This window comes from Mustelus asterias, chromosome 6, assembly GCF_964213995.1.
Source record: "Mustelus asterias chromosome 6, sMusAst1.hap1.1, whole genome shotgun sequence".
NCBI lineage: Eukaryota > Metazoa > Chordata > Chondrichthyes > Carcharhiniformes > Triakidae > Mustelus > Mustelus asterias.
The window spans coordinates 140,718,652-140,739,956 of NC_135806.1; the positions used below are offsets into that span (position 1 = coordinate 140,718,652).

Here is a 21,305-nt window from a genome sequence, read left to right on the forward strand (position 1 = left end):
GGGGAACGGGGTGAGTGGAAGGGGGTTGTGGTGGGGGTGTTGGAGGAGGGGAAGTGTTGGGGAAGTGGGGTGGTGAGGGGGGGGAACAGGGGTACGTGGAGAGATTGGAGGGAATGGGGGTGTGGAGAGTGAATTGGGGGGAATGGGGGAAGGTGGTGGTGATGGGGGAGGAATATGGGTGGGTTTGGGGAGAGGGAAGGAATGGGGAATGGTGGGGCGATGAGCAGGAACCAGTCTATTTTATACTCACTTCCCTCTCAGACCAAAGCGTATGGGAATGGCATTAGGAGAAAGTGGGATCTGGTCTGTGTTCTACGTTCAATGTATCAGTTTGAAAATGCGCAGCCTTTGGGAACATGTATTGCCCGATGCAGGCAATGTCCTTCCTCTACCAAAAAAAATCATAATTCACTAGTTCTTCCTCAATTAGAGAATTGTGTCCATTGCACTTTGAGAAAGATATCAAGGAGAAACAGCAGAATAAGTTTACTGGAAAGGTATGAGGGACGAGGGTGGGTGGGCTTTAGTTATCTGAAGAGGCTTGAGGTATCATGAAATCATAGAATGTTTACTGCACAGAAAGAGGCCACTCGGCCCATCGTGTTTGTACTAGATTGAAAATGATTGTTAGCAGTGGTTGCGACTCAGTTCGGACCCTCACCTAGGGGTATGCTTGGGATGGGTCTATCTTTCTGAACCGCTGACCACCAGCGATCCTAGATGCACCAAGATCACAGCACGTGTCACAGTTGCGATCATTTTTAGGACGAATCAATTATTACTGGAAGTTCAGCCCAAACCTTGCAACACGACTAAAGTTACTTCATACTTTATTGTTTGCTAACCAGAATGGAATTGTGACTCACCTGATGAAGGAGCAGTGCGGTAGCGCAGTGGTTAGCACTGCTGCTTCACAGCTCCAGGGTCCCGGGTTCGATTCCCGGCTCGGGTCACTGTCTGTGTGGAGTTTGCACATTCTCCTCGTGTCTGCGTGGGTTTCCTCCGGGTGCTCTGGTTTCCTCCCACAATCCAAAGATGTGCGGGTTAGGTTGATTGGCCAGGTTAAAAATTGCCCCTTAGAGTCTTGAGATGCGTAGGTTAGAGGGATTAGCGGGTAAATATGTGGGGGTAGGGCCTGGGTGGGATTGTGGTCGGTGCAGTCTCGATGGGCCGAATGGCCTCCTTCTGCACTGTAGGGATTCTTCTATTCTATGCTCCGAAAGCTCGTGATTCCAAATAAACCTGTTGAACTTTAACCTGGTGCTGTGAGACTTCTTACTGTGCCCATCCCCAGTCCAACACCGGCATCTCCACATCACAATGGAATTGGATGAAGGAGTGTGAAAGTGCGTAGAAAGGAGCTAAAGACCTGCTCAAGTAACCTGAGGAATTGGTGCACTTTAAAATTCAATTGGCATGTGATGCATCGCCCTAAGGGATGGGTGTTGAATCTCATATTATGGGACAGCACGGTGGCACAGTGGTTAGCGCTGCTGCCTCACAGCGCCAGGGACCGGGGTTCGATTCCTGGCTCGGGTCACTGTCTGTGTGGAGTTTGCACGTTCTCCCCGTGTCTGCGTGGGTTTCCTCCGGGTGCTCCAGTCTCCTCCCACAGTCCGAAAGATGTGCTGGTTAGGTGTATTGGCCGTGCTAAATTCTCCCTCAGGCGCCGGACTGTGGCAACTGGGGGATTTTCACAGGAATTTCATTGCAGTGTTAATGTAAGCCTTACTTGTGACTAATAAATTAACTTTAACTGGGGAGGAGCAACCAATAGGGTCCGCATCCTGAATGTTATCAAGCGTAGAACAAAATTATGCACAATGTGAGAAAGGAGGCACTCGGCCTAACTTCTGGCATTAAACAATTTCACCAGTACCCGTGTGTGGTAGACAATTTCCTTTGACCAACCACAGGCTGTTGACAGCCATTTTTGGTCCATACCTGGGAATTCCAGAAATAGCCACAAGCTGTCTACAAAGATAAGCGCTGATATTATTAGCACATAAATTTGCAATCGAGTATCGGAGATCAGAACAGCATGCCAACGCAGATGCTTTACTGAGATTGCCACTTCAGGACAAAACCTGCTCCATTAACATATCATGTATCTCCATGGCAAGCGATGTCCACACCATGCCTAAGCGCATGAGCTCTGCGGTGCAGGGCTTCAACTGCAGGTGTCAGAGATTCTGGGTACCAGCAACCTTAGGCACTCTTCATCGACTTGAGTACAAACAGCGCGAGACACCACGCATAAACCGATGTGAGGCCCTTAATGACCTATGCACAAGGAGAACCACCTTACGGCTGTCCTGCAAGTGTTTCTGAAATTGCAGAGAAACAACTTAGCAATTAGTCAATTACAGCAAATCAGAAACAAGCAATTTTTCTAATCCTTCATTTGCATTCATATTTGCCAATTATCTCCTGACTTTTCGCCCTTTCTCATTCGATGAAAAACGGACTTCTGCTAATCCTTCAATTGCATAGCATATCCCCATATCTCGCCTTTGGAATTTGTTATGGAAAAATCTGGTCTTGCTCACCCTCTGGCGAAGGCCAAAAAGCAGAATGTTATGGAGCCTAGGCAGATGAAGGTGAGCCTGTTCATGCTGAATAGCAAACACTGACTCTTTTGAAGATCTGCAAGCTGATAAACATTTTAAAAACTGCACAGAGAAGGCATGAATCTTTAATTTGGAGAGTTTAGTTTCAGCACAATTTAGCTCCCAAACTCTGAAACTTCAATCTGAGCATTTTAACTTCCACACAGGCACTGCTGGGAATCCACGAGTGTGTGCCACCTTTGTGCTTCTGGTCGTACCACCTCAGCAGAACCTCGTTCTTAGTCTCTCATAGGTTGTTGGCACGGATGTGGACTGTGACAACTGTATCCTTGCCCTCCCACTCACAAGTTCTTCTCTAGCCCCTAGGGAATGCCCTTAACTCTGGCACTGGGCAGGTAACCCAGTCTTTGTGAATCACATTTTCGACTGCAGTGAGCAATATTGCACTCCCCCTCAGTTTGTGCTCTCGTCCACACTAGCTGCTGGAACATCAGCCCTGTTGGACAAGTGTGAGTGCTGAGGTTCCCCCATTGACACTTTCTGGATCCCCATTTCTGCCTCACTTGGAGTCACTCCTTTGTATCCCTGACTATAAGCAAAATATGAAGAATCTAGATAAAGTTTGCCTCCTGAAACAAAATATCCAGGTAACATTTCCCCCTCCCTGATGCATCACAGTGTCTGAAGCTCATTAATTCTGAACTGCAGTTGCTCAAGATGCAGACCTTACTCAGATGCAGTTGCCATGGATCTCACCATTGATTCATCAGCTCCCACATGCTACAGCTGCAACATCACCTGCCCTACCATCTTTTGTGTTTTATTTAACTAATTAGGTTTCAAGTTTAGGAATATTATTCAGCGATTGTAGTTATATTAAGAGGTTTAACTAGTTATTCTTTGAATTTAATGCAAGACTTACATCTTCCCAGTACTACTTTCAAATACTTCCCCAGTTTAGAGAGAAAACATAAAACTCACCAACCGATCACCATGTTGTCCACCTAATTAATGCCTCTGGGTTTCAGTCCTCCAGTATCATTGATCTGGAGAGGGAGCCAGAGACATTATTTTATTTTGTAAAAGGCCAGCTTACCAGCTCCTCCCAAACTGCACCGAATTCCCTCACTTATCAAGCTCCCAGAGTTGAGCATTCGGCCTCACTGTAGTCAGACAAGCTGTATTATCATGTCATGTACTTGTATGAAATCAGTTTTTGTATTTTCTGCTGATTGGGTTTGGGGGACTATGACACAACTGTCCCAAAATTGGCTTGTGAAGGCTAGGGAGATGGTCATACAGTGCAGAGAAGGCCCTTCAACCCATCGGGTCTGCACCAACATTAACTACCACAAAGGTCACGCTAATCCCATTCTCCAGCACTTGTCCCACAGCCTTGAATGTTCTGATATTTCAGTTGCTCCTCTAAATACTTTTTAAAGGTTGTAAGGGTTCCAGCCTTCACTACCTTCCCAGGCAGTACATTCCAGTTTCCCACCAGCCTCTGAGTGAAAAGGTTTTTCTCAGATCCCCTCTGGCAGCATGGTGGCACAGAGTCATAGAGGTTTACAGCATGGAAACAGGCCCTTCGGCCCAACTTGTCCATGCTGCCCTTTTTTTTAAATCCCCAAACTAATCCCAATTGCCTGCATTTGGCCCATATCCCCCTATACCCATCTTACCCATGTAACTGTCGAAATGCTTTTTAAAAGACAAAATTGTACCTCTACTACTACCTCTGGCAGCTTGTTCCAGACACTCACCACCCTCTGTGTGAAAAAAATGCTCCTCTGGACCCTTTTGTATCTCTCCCCTTAAACCTATGCCCTCTAGTTTTAGACTCCTCTACTTTTGAGAAAAGATATTGACTATCTAGCTGATCTGTGTCCCTCATTATTTTATAGACCTCTATAAGATCACCCCTCAGCCTCCTACGCTCCAGAGAAAAACCTCCCAGTCTATCCAGCCTCTCCTTGTAACTCAATCCATCAAGTCCCAGTAGCATCCTAGTAAATATTTTCTGTACTCTTTCTAGTTTAATAATATCCTTTCTATAATAGGGTGACCAGAACTGTACACAGTATTCCAAGTGTAGCCTTACCAATGTCTTCTACAACGTGGTTAAGAAGGTGTATGGTGTGCTGGCCTTTATCAATCGAGGGATTGAGTTTAGGAGTCCGGGGATAATGATGCAGCTATATAAGACCCTCGTCAGACCCCACTTGGAGTACTGTGCTCAGTTCTGGTCGCCGCATTACAGGAAGGATGTGGAAAAGATTGAAAGGGTGCAGAGGAGATTTACAAGGATGTTGCCTGGATTGAGTGGCATGCCTTATGAGGATAGGCTGAGGGAGCTTGGTCTTTTCTCCTTGGAGAGACGTAGGATGAGAGGAGACCTAATAGAGGTATATAAGATGTTGAGAGGCATAGATCGGGTGGACTCTCAGAGGCTTTTTCCCAGGGTGGAAATGGCTGCTACGAGAGGACACAGGTTTAAGGTGCTGGGGGGTAGGTACAGGTTTGGGGGAAGTTTTTCACACAGAGAGTGGTGGGCGAGTGGAATCGGCTGCCGTCAGTGGTGGTGGAGGCAAACTCAATAGGGCCTTTTAAGAGACTCCTGGATGAGTACATGGGACTTAATAGGATGGAGGGTTATAGGTAGGCCTAAAAAGTAGGGATATGTTCGGCACAACTTGTGGGGCCGAAGGGCCTGTTTTGTGCTGTAGTTTTTCTATGTTTCTATGTTTCTAACTTCAACAAGACGTCCCAACTCCTGTATTCAATGTTCTGACCAATGAAACCAAGCATGCCTTCTTCACCACTCTGTCCACCTGTGACTCCACTTTCAAGGAGCTATGAACATGTACCCTGAGATCTCTTTGTTCTGTAACTCTCTCCAACACCCTACCATTAACTGAATAAATCCTGCCCTGGTTCAATCTACCAAAATGCATCACCTCGCATTTGTCTAAATTAAACTCCATCTGCCATTCGTCAGCCCACCGGCCCACATAGTGGTTAGCACTGCTGCCTCAGAGCGCCAGGGACCTGGGTTCAATTCCCGGCTTGGCTCACTGTCTGTACGGAGTCTGGACGTTCTCCCTGTGTCTGCGTGTGTTTCCTCCGGGTGTTCCGGTTTCCCCCCATAGTTCGAAAGATGTGCTGGTTAGGTGCATTGACCCGAACAGGTGCCAGAGTGTGGTGACTCGGGGAATTTCACAGTAACTTCATTGCAGTGTTAATGTAAGCCTTACTTGTGAATAATAAATAAACTTTACTTTACTTATACTTTAAAACTTCCTCCCCCATCCTAAATTTATGCCCCATCGTGATTGACCCCTCACCCAAGGGGAACAGCTGCTCCCTAATCACCCTGTTCATACCCCTCATAATCTTATACATCACAATCATGTCGTCCCCCCCTCAGCTTCTCTGCTCTAGAGAAAACAATCCAAACCTATCCAGTCTCGGGATGGCTGGTGAGGGAACAGAAATAATACATTGAGTGAGAAGAGGTGCTGGACCGAGGTTGTGCTGAGGCACATTGTTGGGCAGAACTTCAGAAACCTTACCCTGCTTCTAACCTGTGCTGTCTGATATGGGTGTGTTTGGCGGGACAGTGTGGAGGGAGTTAGACTCTGTATCCAAGCCTTGCTGCACCAGCAGTTCGATGTGGACACTGGAATAGAAACTGTGGGAGTTAGAGTGTGAGAGCAACATTCTGAGGTCTGCGTTGGAAGCTGATGCAACATCTATTTTCAGCAGATGCTGTGGTTTGTGCCTCTTAGTTGTATATAAATATTTCTGCTGCTCCACATCCGTGAATTTGTTGTTCTAATGAATGAGATTGATTTACATCTCCTGCGGTTTTACCGAAAATGAGGAAACACTTTGAGCAACTTCTGTATTTTGGTGTCAAAAGACAAGAAGCAGTGAGGGAGAAAGACCAAACACTGAGGAGTTGGCAATGAGTTCTCTTTACTTTGTACTTTCCGCAGTCCTGCTGTCAGTCTCGGTGCGGGGTCTCAGTAAGTGCTTTCTAATACCTGTTCAAATTCATTTTGTTCAGTCACCCACTTGCTTCCTTCTTGATTACTTCATCTTCGAGTGTTCTGTTAGTTTCCGAGCCATGGTGCGGTCCAGCATTATGTTCCTTGCCCTTCACCACGGGTTCTTAAGGGCGAGAAACTTTTTGCTTGCCTAACAGATATCAAAACTGGGTCAGATTGCTTTACTGAAGCTACCAAAGCAATGTGCAGAACTCCGCGTCAAGCTGGTGGGAACTTTCAGGAGTGAGCGAGCAGGTTTCACAGAGACACTAACTTGCCGTTACAGTATGAGGCGAATGGGGCTGACAGTTATTTATGCACAAACGGTACAGTGATTTTGACATGGTCAAACAATCCAAAAGTTGCTGCATCACCTAAACTGCATCATGTTGCCTGATTCGCCACTTGAGATTTATTGAACAATGTGAATTTGCTGTATTTACATGGTAATCCATTTCACTCCAAGTAACAATGCGATGAATGTTCATTACTGCCAGTTAACAACCCTGGGCTGAAATGTGACTGTTACCAGCACTGTACGGTAGCAGCACGGTGGCCCAGTGGTTAGCACTGCTGCTTCATAGCACCAGGGACCCGGGTTTGATTCCCGGCTTGGGTCACTGTCTGTGTGAAGTCTGCACGTTCTCCCCGTGTCTGCGTGGGTTTCCTCCGGCTGCTCCAGTTTCCTCCCACATTCTGAAAGACGTGCTGGTTAGGTGCATTGACTCGAACAGGCGCCGGAGTGTGGCGACTAGGGGATTATCTCAGTAACTTCATTGCAGTGTTAATGTAAGCCTTACTTGTGACTAATGCTTAAAACCTTTAAATCAGTGTGAAGTCTCAGGTTTTAATTGAAGAAAACAAATATTTTTGTTAGATTTGTGATGCCAGTGTGCCTTTAAGGCCAGAGTGTCTTTTTAATCATGTTGGCTGCAGCTCTAAGCAGGCCCTGTGCTGTCTGCTTAAATATCCTTTCATTGCTGCTTAAATGGTTCACATGGGTTTTTGTTTATTTTTACTCAGGGCCTCATGTACTTTCTGGGATTTTTTTATGACCCTTCAAGGGAAGGCAATGGCCGAGAGGTATTATCTCTGGACTATTAATCCAGAAACTCAGCTACGAATCCCGCCACGGCAGATGATTTGATTTCATATTGTCACATGTATTAACATACAGTGAAAAGTATTGTTTCTTGCACACAATACAGGCAAAGCATACCGTTCATAGAGAAGGAAAGGAGAGAGTGCAGAATGTAGTGTTACAGTCATAGCTAGGATGTAGAGAAAGATCAACTTAATGCAAAATAAGTCCATTCAAAAGACTGACAGCAGCAGGGAAGAAGCTGTTCTTGAGTCGGTTGGTACGTGACCTCAGACTTTTGTATCTTTTTCCCGACGGAAGAAGGTGGAAGCGAGAATGTCCGGGGTGCGTGGGGTCCTTAATTATGCTGGCTGCTTTTCCGAGGCAGCGGGAAATGTAGACAGTCAGTGGATGGGAGGCTGGTTTGCGTGATGGATTGGGCGACATTCACGACCTTTTGTAGTTCCTTGCCGTCTTGGGCAGAGCAGGAGCCATACCAAGCTGTGATGCAACCAGAAAGAATGCTTTCTATGGTGCATCTGTAAAAGTTGGTGAGAGTTGTAGCTGACATGCCAAATTTCCTTAGTCTTCTGAAAAAGTAGAGGTGTTGGTGGGCTTTCTTAACTATAGTGTCTGCATGGGGGCACCAAGACAGGTTGTTGGTGATCTGGACACCTAAAAACTTGACCCTTTCTACTTCATCCCCGTTGATGTAGACAGGGGCATGTTCTCCTTTACGCTTCCTGATGTCAATGACAATCTCCTTCGTTTCGTAGACATTGAGGGAGAGATTATTGTTGCCGTGACGGAATTTGAATTCAATAAAAATGTCTGGAATTAACAATCTACTGATGACCATGAAACCATTGTCGATTGTCAGAAAAACCCATCTGGTTCACTCATGTCCTTTAAGGAAGGAAATCTGCTATCCTTACCTGGTCTGCCCTACATGTGACTCCAGAGCCACAGCAATGTGGTTGACTCTCAACTGCCCTCTCAAATGGCCTAGAAAGCCACTCAGTTCAAGGGCACTAGGGTTGGGCAACAAATGCTGGCCCAGCCAGCGACGCCCATGTCCCACGAATGAATTAAAAAATAAATTATTGGAGCATGAATGATTGACAGATCAGATGACAAGAGTTCTTACTTTCAGTTTTGGGCTGCTGGAGGCTGTTAGAAGGTGTTTTTACTTCAGGCTGGATGAAGGCAGGTTTTCTCTCTCTTCCCCCTCTCTCCTCTTTCTCTCTCTCTCATTTATAATGTGGAGATGCCGGCATTGGACTGGGATAAGCACAGTAAGAAGTCTCACAACACCAGGTTAAAGTGCTATGAGACTTCTTACTCTCATTTATAATGCTATTGTAAATTCTGCTGGTTAGCTGGAAACAGGTCTTCTTGCCATACTGGAGTGAGAATTCTGCTGTTGGTGGTTTGCTAGCTAGTAACTGGAGGCAAGCATTGCGTCTGTCTCTTGAAGTGGTTTGCTGGGAAAAACTAGATGCCAGCAGTGGCATTATCTCTTCCTCGAGATCGACTGGAAGTTACAAGGCTTGGAAGTCAAGAGTTTCAATTCTCCAACCAAATGACTAAGTTCTAGCATCACATGAGTGTTGTAGGTAAAAAACCTCTGACACTATTAGTGGTTCAAAATGCAGTGTTTATTTTCACAATTGTGGGAGAAGTGAGGTTCCTAACAGTGGACCCCCAGCCTTCTCATCAAACACAAGTAAGAACAGAGTTTATATATGTCCCGGGCCCTGCCCTCATTACATTGCAATTCTCTAAGATGTCTGTCATTGTTCATGGTGAGATTCTTGTTGTTTTAGCAGTATCTTCCTCTGCGTAGTTTGTTCGATCTCCAAGGCCACGATTGTTCGTCATTTATATCTTTGAAACAACATCACAGGTTTTGCACAAACAAGTTAACTAATATACATACAGGTTTGTATAATACTTTATATCAGGATAAGATGAATAACGTATGATGAATATATATGTATGAATCTATGGTGATTCAAAGACAGAAGGCATACATGTCAACTCCATCGTGTTTAACAAAGGTACATGAAAATGGAGACTGTTTAGCTTATTTCGAGCTGGGTTAATCGCATTTCTGAATAACAAGAATCGCTGTTCCTCTTATCTGGCACAGACATGAAAAACACCGAACTCTGACAAAAACATGAACTCTGCAGTGTTCTCAACAAAATCACAGAGTTCGGGTCTTAATGCTTAAGTGTGACAAGGTTCATTAACCCATTCCCGACTGCACTTCCCCCTTTTGGTCGGATGCCAGGTCCAAACATGGCATCTATGACCAACTCAGAACCACATGTTATCGGGGAATGGGCCTAGCTCCTTAGTCGGGAGGTCTGCCCCCTCCCCCTGTACACTTGCGACTGTCATAATTCGCGCTGTTTCTGTTTTGCAACAGGCGTTCAATAATGCCATATAAACACAGCAAGTAATTACAATTACAATTAATACAATCAATCCATGCATCAGGTATGAACCCCACGACCCGAACCATTGCCCCAGCCAGCCCGGAGGGTTATAATCATGATATTGGTTCCCTTCTTCCTGTATTGCTTTTGCTACTTGTTTAATATGATCTGCTAAGCGAGTTATATTCTCTGAAGCTTCGGGAATATATGTACAGCATTCGAAGCCAACTATGGCACATGTTCCACCTTGGGAGGCTAGCACATAATTGAGTTCCAATTAGTTCTGTAACACCACAGTCCGAATAGCTACAACCTCTGCTGACATTTCAGAGATGGCCGTGCTCACCTCCTCGAACCCATCCTTAGTCTTATTTGCAACTTTCTCTAGGGTTGAGGCCATCCGTATAAGTTCCTGTGCTGCCTTTGCCATCCCAAAAAATGGGTAGGCTATCATGAAGAATCGTTCTGTCTCACGAATGGCTCGCTTAGCCCTAAGCAGGTGTATCTCGGGGTGGTCCCATAAGTCAGTGTAATGGTGAATATAAGGCACCACATATGCCAAATAACACGATCCTGTCCAATTCCAGGGAAGCCACGGATAGGCATTGTTTCCACAGACAAAATAGGTACCTTTATATGCAGTCATCTCGCTTATATAAGCCGGGGAGAGGCTAACCGGGACAGTGGCTATGGGGCACTGGATTGTGATCTGTATCATGGCCTCAGCGTCATCAGTGATATCAATCTGCTGTATACAGTAACTACGGCCAACAGGTATGGTTCCATTTCTTGTCAGGCAGATAACTCCCCTTTGTTGATTTTTCACAATGAAGTAGGGTGGGGAATCTGATCTGTCGTGGCTGGCCTGGTAATTCTTCTTAAAGGACGATAAAGTGCACCCTCCGCCCCCTAGCCTTGAAACAACATCACTGTTGCTGATACCCTGCATAGTGGTACCCGATGGGGTTTTAAATGTCAGTTTCCTTGTCCCTTTCTGGGTTCCATTCTGATTTAAAACCCATTCAATTACTTCTGGAGCTGATAAAGGGATAGGAAATAAGGGAATTCCTCCCTTTCCTCCGTGCGTGGGAATGTGTGAACAGACCCAGCACTTGCTCAGATTCGATTGTGATGCATACAGATAAGACATATACACAAAGGTGTTCATACAATAGACAGAGTCATCATTACAGAGATGATCACTGTGCTTCATCCCTAACTCATAATTCAATTTATATTCTCCCGCTATGGCTAACAGGGCCAGGGTCGTGAGTATCAGCATGAGAAGCATCTTATCACTTACTAATATCCCGCGCGACCGTTATACAATGGTCCAAAGGCTATATCTCCCACGCGCAAAGTTTCCGCGCGCCCGTTCAGCTTGCTTGGAGGTCAGTTGTTGTTTGTTTATATCTGTAAGTGGAGTATATCACACATTTTTCCAATTAATTTCAGCATATTCAACTGAGTATATACAGGCACAGATATCTCCACTAATTATAACTTCATACAGCTCATTTCATTTTTGTACAAGCCCTGATTTGTTAGGTAATATTTTTACTAGGACATCCCACTGTTGGGACTGTCAGGGAGCATTTCAAGCTCTCTCTGCATCTCTTATTTCTTGATTGTCTTTTACCGATTTATGCATCCCTTTTAATTGGGTGCTTAGTTTCAAAACATATCTCCTGATTTTATCTTTTAGTGGACCTACATCGGTCCCACCTGTTATGATGCTTTTTGGTAATTGCGTCATCCATCCTGTCATTAGCTCATAAGGGGTTAATCCGGTTGTTTGGTTTGTAGCAACCCTTAATCTCATTTAGTATGATGGGCAATACCTTCATCCACATTTTTTTTCCCCCCGATGTCTGTATGGCCTTCGCCAGTGCAAAGTATTTTTGCCCAATGTAATTAATTGTGCTATGCTTTAAGTTAATTGAAGCTAATTTGGCCTCATCAGCTTGGAATCCTGAGTCCAACTTAGAAACTTAGCTGCATTCTCTGAAAGTACAATGTAAGGTAAACAAACTTTCTCATGGCCAAGTTGTTGATGTAGCTGGAGACTGCTTGTATGTAATAATAATATCTAATTTAGTTATGCTTTAGAAACACATGTTTTGTTTTTTTCAATCTCAGCGCTGGTCCTTGGCTGCTCTCTCTCTCTCCCCTTCTTTCTCTAAAATAACCGTTATTTCGAAGACAATGCTTAAAGAAAGGCATATTTACTTCAGATCAGTCAAGTTTATTCTGAAGAAATAAACGGACCCTTCAGTTGGCTTAGTGTGAATCACACAACACTTTGCACTGGCTGCAGCCGGACATTCTATCAAAAGACATCGCTTTACTCATTTAAATCACATACCATACAACTCCGATCTTTGTATGATGTATTCTTACATTATATCTAATTTGATAATTTGTTTGTCCACATTTGAAAGTGCAATGTTTAAGCAGAAATGATCCTTCTGTAGACAGATTGTCTCACAAGGTAAACACCAGTGTTTCGTGGTCATAGATGCCAATTGTATGCTGCCATACACAGCTCTTTAAAAACACAGATAACCGAATAAGCCGTTTGTTGTGTGCAGTCGAATGCTGCAAGATTTTTGAGTCTGGCTGCAAAGCCAGTCTCCAACTCTTTTTCTCTCTCTCTTAAGTAATCCGGTTTCACTTCCTGTCATGTTAATATTAATTGTGCAAGCTATTACAAATTATATCGGGTATCTCAAAACCCTCTTAATTTAATTTTAAATTAATCTGTTTCCATTTTTAAACTGAGCTCCAGATCAGAATTCCTTCATTTTCAGAACGATAACAAGCACAATACATATAACAATAACAAGAGTTACTTGATTAGAAATGTTTTGGTTTGCTTCCTAGCTGGTTAGGTTTTAAGCTTTGCAGTGTTCTTAGATTTGGAAAACCTAGAACAACAGATGGCACAATTCCAACGGCAGTATATAATTTTAACTAGTTACACTATCAGAACTATCATCAACGTTAGACGATTTAAATGATGTAATTTGTTGCATGTTATCGGAACATCACACAAGTCTTCAATTTCATATCGGTAACTAACTGGCAACACAAGTTCCAATAATTCATGGTGTTCAATGGTTGGCATCAAATGCAAATTAAAAATACTCAAGGACAACATCTTTATTTGTATTAACAACTGAGGTTTTAACTGATTTAATCTCCTGCTGTAACTTGGGATAATCGGAACTACGATTCATTGATTTGATAGACTTTAAACTGACTCATAGACAGTATATTCACCTCATTCTTTTGTTCCTGCTTTTCTATTTTTCACAAAATTACTTATTATTTTTTTAACTTCTCAACTACACTCTTATAATTTCAACTTCAAGACAAGGAAAGAGCACATGGTCCTTCCAAGGTTTAACTCCTTTCTCAACATTAAAACGAACAACAACAAAACATTCACGCAATCACATTGTTAAACACACAGATACACACAGATACACATGGAAGCTTCCAACATTTATTCAGACTTAACATCTTAAACTGGGATGGAAGTAAAACATTTAAGAATACAGACCGTTGATTAACAGTCACTTTTATGCTGCTGCCTTCCAAGCTGTAATTCAACTCAAAACAGAAGTAAATTCAAGAAATCTTATCACTTTAATCTTTAACCGTTTGTAACAAATACTTCCCCAGCATTTTCTTATCTCATTATTCCACTGAATTATTTCCCTCATCTCTAATTATATTGATTTGTCAATTTGGTATTATAGGCGGGCACTCCCTTTTAGCCCGTCTGTCATTTAATACAGTTTCATGGTTGATCCATGTAACACATTTTAATTAGAATGCATTATGGCAGTATAATAATTCCCAGTATGACACACGCACTCCCATTCTACCTCATGTAACTCCCTTCTCTGTTAAATTTTGACTATATCTTAAAATTACTGCAAGTCTTATAACTCAGAGGAACATAAACAAGTGATTCATCATCATTTCAAATACGCAGGAATAATTCTATTTATCTTTTCAACTTCAGTTCTATCAAAAATACATTTTCAAATTTAACAAAAGCCTGATCCAAGTAATCCATTTATTTTATCACTTTTAAATATCCCTACTAAAATAATTATCTTTACACAGGCAGATGCAAGATCGAATCTACTGTGTGCTTAAATGGCTAACTCTCCTTACGACTCTTCAGATGTAATCTAATGCTATTATTCCCACATTCCCCAAATCTCTGTCCGATGCCCCTATCGTAAAATGTATTAATTTATTAAACTCGCATTGATCTGCTATACCCCATTCCAGCACATGAGGCTCTCGATCGCAATTACATCTTACATCTCTCTCTCTCTCTCTCCCTCCCTTGAGTGAGAGAAACTTACAACCTGTTTGTTTTCTTTTAACCCTTTATTCCCCTTTTAACTGTTTTGTTGCCGTAATTGGTGTATTCCTTTAACTGAGTCCAATGCTTCCAGACACCCCTACCTTGCATATCTATGCAGGCACAGGTATCTCCACTGATAATGACCTCATAGGGGCCTTTCCATCTGGGGGCAAATCCAGGTTTTCCTGGTAGTGTTTTTACCATAACCTTGCTGCCCGCCGGGGGTACCTCCGGGGTCTGTTCTAGTTTATTGTGCTCATCTATCACTATTTGTTTGTCCCGTACTGTTTTCCGCATATCTTTCAATTGGGAGCTTAACTCTAATACATATCGTCTAATCCTGTCCCGTAATGGGCCTACATCTGCATATTTCCGTGGTCCATCCACAAACAGGACCAAATCTGGTGCCTCCAGGGGCACATCTTTTATTCTACTCTCCTCTACCTCTTCGTCTACGTCCCCACATGAGTGGCGAGACCCTACACCTAACATTCCTTCTGCGGGGTTCATTCCCATGTCTCGTACAATGGTGATGGACTTAGTGGGTGGGAGAAGCACTGCCTCCCACTTCGCCCTTCTCATATTTGAGACAGACCGCAATTTTCCTGTGTTCAGCATTTCCACCAAGGTATGTTTGGTGTGCAACACAATATTCCCCGTCATGACGATGGGCTCGCTGACCTTTTCTGTCCATGCCACGCAATCTAGTGCGGCTATACATCTGGGTAACCCGGTTACTACGGGGCCCTCCGCTGTGGAATAATAACCCACGGGTCGCTGTTTGTCCCCATGGACCTGTGTGACCACTGCCGAATAAAACCCCCCTTCATTATTACAATAGATAGGAAAATCTTTACTAGCGTCAGGCAGTCCAAGTCTTGGAGCCTTCATTAGTTCTACCTTTAGTTTACTATATGCCCTTTCCTGTTCTGATCCCCATTCTATAACTTCTAGAGCGGGTTTCCCCTCTTTTACTAGCCTTTGTATTGGTTCGGCTAGCCTTGCGAATTCTGGTATAAAGTTGCGGCAGTAATTAAACAACCCCAAAACCTTCCTTACCCCTCGGTCGGTTACTGGTCTTGGCATTTGCTGTATGGCTGTTTTCCTGTCCAATGGTATTTCTTTGGTCCCCTGGGATATCAGGTACAAACAAAGAACAAACAAAGAACAATACAGCACAGGAACAGGCCCTTCGGCCCTCCAAGCCCGCGCTGCTCCCTGGTCCAAACTAGACCATTCTTTTGTATCCCTCCATTCCCACTCCGTTCATATAGCTGTCTAGATAAGTCTTAAACGTTCCCAGTGTGTCCGCCTCCACCACCTTGCCCGGCAACACATTCCAGGCCCCCACGACCCTCTGTGTAAAATATGTCCGTCTGATATCCGTGTTAAGCCTCCCCCCTTTCACCTTGAACTTATGACCCCTCGTGAACGTCACCACCGACCTGGGGAAAAGCTTCCCACCGTTCACCCTATCTATGCCTTTCATAATTTTATACACCTCTATTAAGTCTCCCCTCATCCTCCGTCTTTCCAGGGAGAACAACCCCAGTTTACCCAATCTCTCCTCATAACTAAGCCCCTCCATACCAGGCAACATCCTGGTAAACCTCCTCTGTACTCTCTCCAAAGCCTCCACGTCCTTCTGGTAGTGTGGCGACCAGAACTGGATGCAGTATTCCAGATGCGGCCGAACCAATGTTCTATACATCTGCAACATCAGACCCCAACTTTTATACTCTATGCCCCGTCCTATAAAGGCAAGAATACCATATGCCTTCTTCACCACCTTCTCCACCTGTGGCGTCACTTTCAAGGATCTGTGGACTTGCACACCCAGGTCCCTCTGCGTATCTACACCCTTTATGGTTCTGCCATTTATCGTATAGCTCCTCCCTACATTATTTTTACCAAAATGCATCATTTCACATTTATCAGGATTGAACTCCATCTGCAATTTCTTTGCCCAAATTTCCAGCCTATCTATATCCTTCTGTAGCTTCTGACAATGCTCCTCACTATCTGCAAGTCCTGCCAATTTTGTGTCGTCCGCAAACTTACTGATCACCCCAGTTACACCTTCTTCCAGATCATTTATATAAATCACAAACAGCAGAGGTCCCAATACAGAGCCCTGCGGAACACCACTAGTCACAAGCCTCCAGCCGGAAAAAGACCCTTCCACTACCACCCTCTGTCTTCTGTGACCAAGCCAGTTCTCCACCCATCTAGCCACCTCCCCCTTTATCCCATGAGATCCAACCTTTTTCACCAGCCTACCATGAGGGACTTTGTCAAACGCTTGACTAAAGTCCATATAGACGACATCCACGGCCCTTCCCTCGTCAACCATTCTGGTCACTTCTTCAAAAAACACCACCAGGTTAGTGAGGCATGACCTCCCTCTCACAAAACCATGCTGACTATCGTTAATGAGTTTATTCCTTTCTAAATGCGCATACATCCTATCTCTAAGAATCTTCTCCAACAACTTCCCCACCACGGACGTCACGGGTGTCCCAAATATAACACCTGCGCTTTCCCTATTTGGGCCTTCCTGGGGCTCGCCTTTAGTCCCTGTTCGCCTAAGTGTTTCAGAACTGAGTATAGTGCCGTCTGGTGATTATCTACACTGGGTCAATTCCACCACTCCTGTTCATTCATATCGGGATTTTGGAACAACATTGGCAAGCCAGATACCTCTTTATCTTTCCTTTGATTCTCACATTCACTGATCCCTCTTCTTAATTGTTTTATTGTGGTAATTCTGCTCCAATAAGTGGGAGCATTCCCTAATGCTCTCTGAATCTCTGTTTTACACTGGGTGACGGGTTTATAATTTTGCTTTTGGCCGTGCACCAGTTCCCCTCCGGGTTACTGGTGCTGAGTTGTATTCTAGCACTTCCCACTCCTCTGGAGGAGCGGGTGGTCCCTGTGTGGACTCATTAGGAGGTAGAGGAACAGTTTCCTCTCTCTATTGTTTTTCTTCGAAGACTTGGTTTCGTTTCTCCAATTCTCTTATTCTGAATTCTAATTCTCTAATCTTTTCTTTATCTTGCTCAATTAGTCCAGCTAACTGCTGCATTAACAATACTCCTATCTTCTTTGCCTCGTTTCTCTTTTCTTTATATATCCACGTTTTCTGCTACTCTAAGGTCTGAGACGTATCCCAGCCATCCTTTTGCATCCTCTTTATTAATGCTTTTTTCTTTGATAAGTACACGTCAATGAGAGGACCTGCAGATCCCCTCATTACTTCATTATCTGCCATTTTGCAGACTTCACTACCCCCCTTTGGAGCCCTACAGTGCCTGACAAAGTGACCCAGTTTCCTACAATTATGGCACGCACCCTTTGATTTATCTTCTCTACTGTTTGCACTAACGTTTTCCTGTTTTATTTGTAGGTATGGTTTCTCATCTGGTCCATCTCTAATTCCAGATGCCCATTCCACTAAATCATCATAAGTCTCAGTATTGAGAACTCCCATTTTAAGGATTTTTTGGTGAGCTGGCAACAGCCCGTCTTTAAATGCTTGTAAAAAGGCTCTATCTATTTGGGCAGTTTCGGGTACTCCCCAACATTCTTGGTATATTCTAAAGAGTCGCTCCCCAAATTCGGAGGCTCTTTCACCCCTTTGTTGATTAACATTTTAATTTTTTCTTTGACATCAGTCCATTTCTTACCCGAGACTGAAACCTGTTCAATTAATCCAGCCAATTGATGAACTAAGAGAACTCCAATTTTCTTTTCCTTTTCCACCCATTTTCGTTGTTGGTCTAGTGGATGGTCTAAATCCCATCCCCCTTTTATCATCTGTTTTATGAGTCTGTCCCTCTTAGTCATAAATTCATTTATTAGGGACCCAGGGGGTCCCCACTGTCTTTGTCCCGCCATAGCACTGATAAGTTTAGACTCACCACCTGGAGTGACTTATTCTCCCTTCTCGCTCTCCCCCTCCCAGGTCGCTCTTATCGGAGTCCGGTGATACCTGTAAGGGTTGATCAGATCCCTCCGTACCACCGCTTATACTATTTTTTTTAAGCCGGCTTCTCCTTAGAAGGCCTTTCCTTCTAACTCTTACACATGAAGGCTTTTCCTTCAAACTCCGGCGATCACTCAGACAGTCTCTATCTCACTCACGTCTAAACATCACACACACTTATCACAGATGATTACCCACTGCATTTTGACCCACTCTATTTAGAGTTCGATAATCTATTCCGGTGTCCCGGTCGTGGCCATTCAACCGGACTGTAAACAGATTATCCTGGACGAGCCCCCAATTGTTGTAGGTAAAAACCCTCTGACACTATTAGTGGTTCAAAATGCAGTGTTTATTTTCACAATTGTGGGAGAAGTGAGGTTCCTAACAGTGGACCCCCAGCCTTCTCATCAAACACAAGTAAGAACAGAGTTTATATATGTCCCGGGCCCCGCCCTCATTACATTGCAATTCTCTAAGATGTCTGTCATTGTTCATGGTGAGATTCTTGTTGTTTTAGCAGTATCTTCCTCTGCGTAGTTTGTTCGATCTCCAAGGCCACGATTGTTCGTCATTTATATCCTTGAAACAACATCACAGGTTTTGCACAAACAAGTTAACTAATATACATACAAGTTTGTATAATACTTTATATCAGGATAAGATGAATAACGTATGATGAATATATATGTATGAATCTATGGTGATTCAAAGACAGAAGGCATACATGTCAACTCCATCGTGTTAAACAAAGGTACATGAAAATGGAGACTGTTTAGCTTATTTCGAGCTGGGTTAATCGCATTTCTGAATAACAAGAATCGCTGTTCCTCTTATCTGGCACAGACATGAAAAACACCGAACTCTGACAAAAACATGAACTCTGCAGTGTTCTCAACAAAATCACAGAGTTCGGGTCTTAATGCTTAAGTGTGACAAGGTTCATTAACCCATTCCCAACTGCAGTGAGCATCCGTATTTTCTGTATTAAGATGTATGTTTATAGCGAAGTTTGTTTGGTTGGAACATTTCATCGCATCCAAAGATGTGCGGGTTAGGTTGATTGGCCGTGCTAAATTAACCCTAGTGTCGGGGGAGGGAGGATGGGGGCATTAGCAGGGTTGCGGGAATAGGAACTGGGTGAGATTGTTGGCGGTTCAGGCTCGATGGGCCGAATGTCCTCCTTCTACAATTTAGGGATTGAATGATTCTATGATTTATTTGATTGATATATTTGTCGCTGTGTCAAAATCCTGGAACTCCACCCCCCACCCAAACAGCACTGTGGGTGTGCCGACACCATATGGACTGTAGCAGTTCAAGAACGCAGCTCACCGCCACCTTCTCAAGGGCAACTTATAGGTTTTCACTCAAGTCCTGAATGTGCGATTTCCCTTTGATATTGTCAGGCTCTCTGAGTAACCTGCCACAATTGATCTGAATTTGCAAAGGAAAGTCTAACTAATCACAGACAATGTTAGATGGCCTGCTACACTGATTCACTTTGAATTTACAGCATTTACATTTGGCCCAGCTGTTTTTTTGATGGTTTCATGCTTTTCCCGAACCTCCTCTCTAACCCCCATCTGCAGGCTCTTTTATTCCTCCCCCCCACCCCCCCCCCCCCTCGTGTTTATCTAGCTTCACCTAACTAGCACATCTCTCGGACTGTGGGAGGAAACTGGAGCACCCGGAGAAAACCCACGCAGACACGGAGAGAACGTGCAGTCTCCGCACAGACAGTGACCTGAGCTGGGAATCGAACCCGGGTCCCTGGCGCTGTGAGGCAGCAGTGCTAACCACTGTGCTACTAGCGAGAGGGGCATGCTCTTTGATATGATCCGGCAGTCTTTAGAATCTATGGCCTACATACTGAACATCAGACTGGCACTGAAACTTATACACCAATTGTGTGATAGGCAGAACATCTTTTTGGGTTGACGGCGGCATCCAGTTCCTGGCGAATATCACTCGTGTTACTACTGCACAGCAGCGGCGTGAGGCAATAGCTTCACCACTTGCTTACATCTGGAGATATCTTGCCCTTCCAGGGTATTTTGAGGTAAACTGGACACTTCAGGGTTAAAAAGTGACGGCCTTCGGCCAGTTCATGAATTTACATGATACTTAGCATGGAATGATAATGGAAACCATCATATCCCACAGGATGTCTTTGGTGCACCCTATTCCAGCATCAAGCTGACACAGTGAGAAAATGGCTTGGATCATAGAAACCCTACAGTACAGAAAGAGGCCATTCGGCCCATCGAGTCTGCACCGACCACAATCCCACCCAGGCCCTACCCCCATATCCCTACATATTTACCCACTAATCCCTCTAACCTATGCATCACAGGACACTAGGGGCAATTTCAGCATGGCCAATCAACCTAACCCGCACATCTTTGGACTGTGGGAGGAAACCAGAGCACCCGGAGGAAACCCACGCAGACACGAGGAGAATGTGCAAACTCCACACAGACAGTGACCCAAGCCGGGAATCGAACCCAGGTCCCTGGAGCTGTGAAGCAGCAGTGCTAACCACTGTGCTACCGTGCCGCCCATTTATGAGGTTGCCAATAAGGCCGTAAAAAAGACAAATGTTGTGTTGGCCTTCATAGCGAGAGGATTTGAGCTTGGGAACAGGGATGCTTTGCTGCAATTGTATAGGGCATTGGTGAGGCCACACCTGGAATATTGTGTGCAGTTTTGGTGTCCTTATCTAAGGAAGGATGTCCTTGCTATAGAGGGAGTACAGCGAAGATTTACTCGGCTGATTCCTGGGATGG

The 21,305-nt window shown here is 44.3% G+C and overlaps 1 protein-coding gene across 4 annotated transcripts in view; it reads left to right on the forward strand.

The window, feature by feature from the left end:
• The window catches only part of LOC144495190 (uncharacterized), a 984,403-nt gene that overhangs the window by 886,351 nt on the left and 76,747 nt on the right, over positions 1-21,305 (forward strand). The window contains exon 1 of one of the 4 annotated variants that reach the window (XM_078215219.1): positions 6,451-6,598. The exons of 1 other annotated variant lie outside the window; for it this stretch is intronic. In XM_078215219.1, coding sequence (XP_078071345.1) covers positions 6,538-6,598 — 61 coding nt within the window. In that variant the 5' untranslated portion in view covers positions 6,451-6,537. Of the gene's footprint in view, positions 1-6,450; positions 6,599-21,305 lie in introns of those variants that run through there. 2 more of the 4 variants (XR_013498220.1, XM_078215221.1) reach the window with 2 other exon arrangements.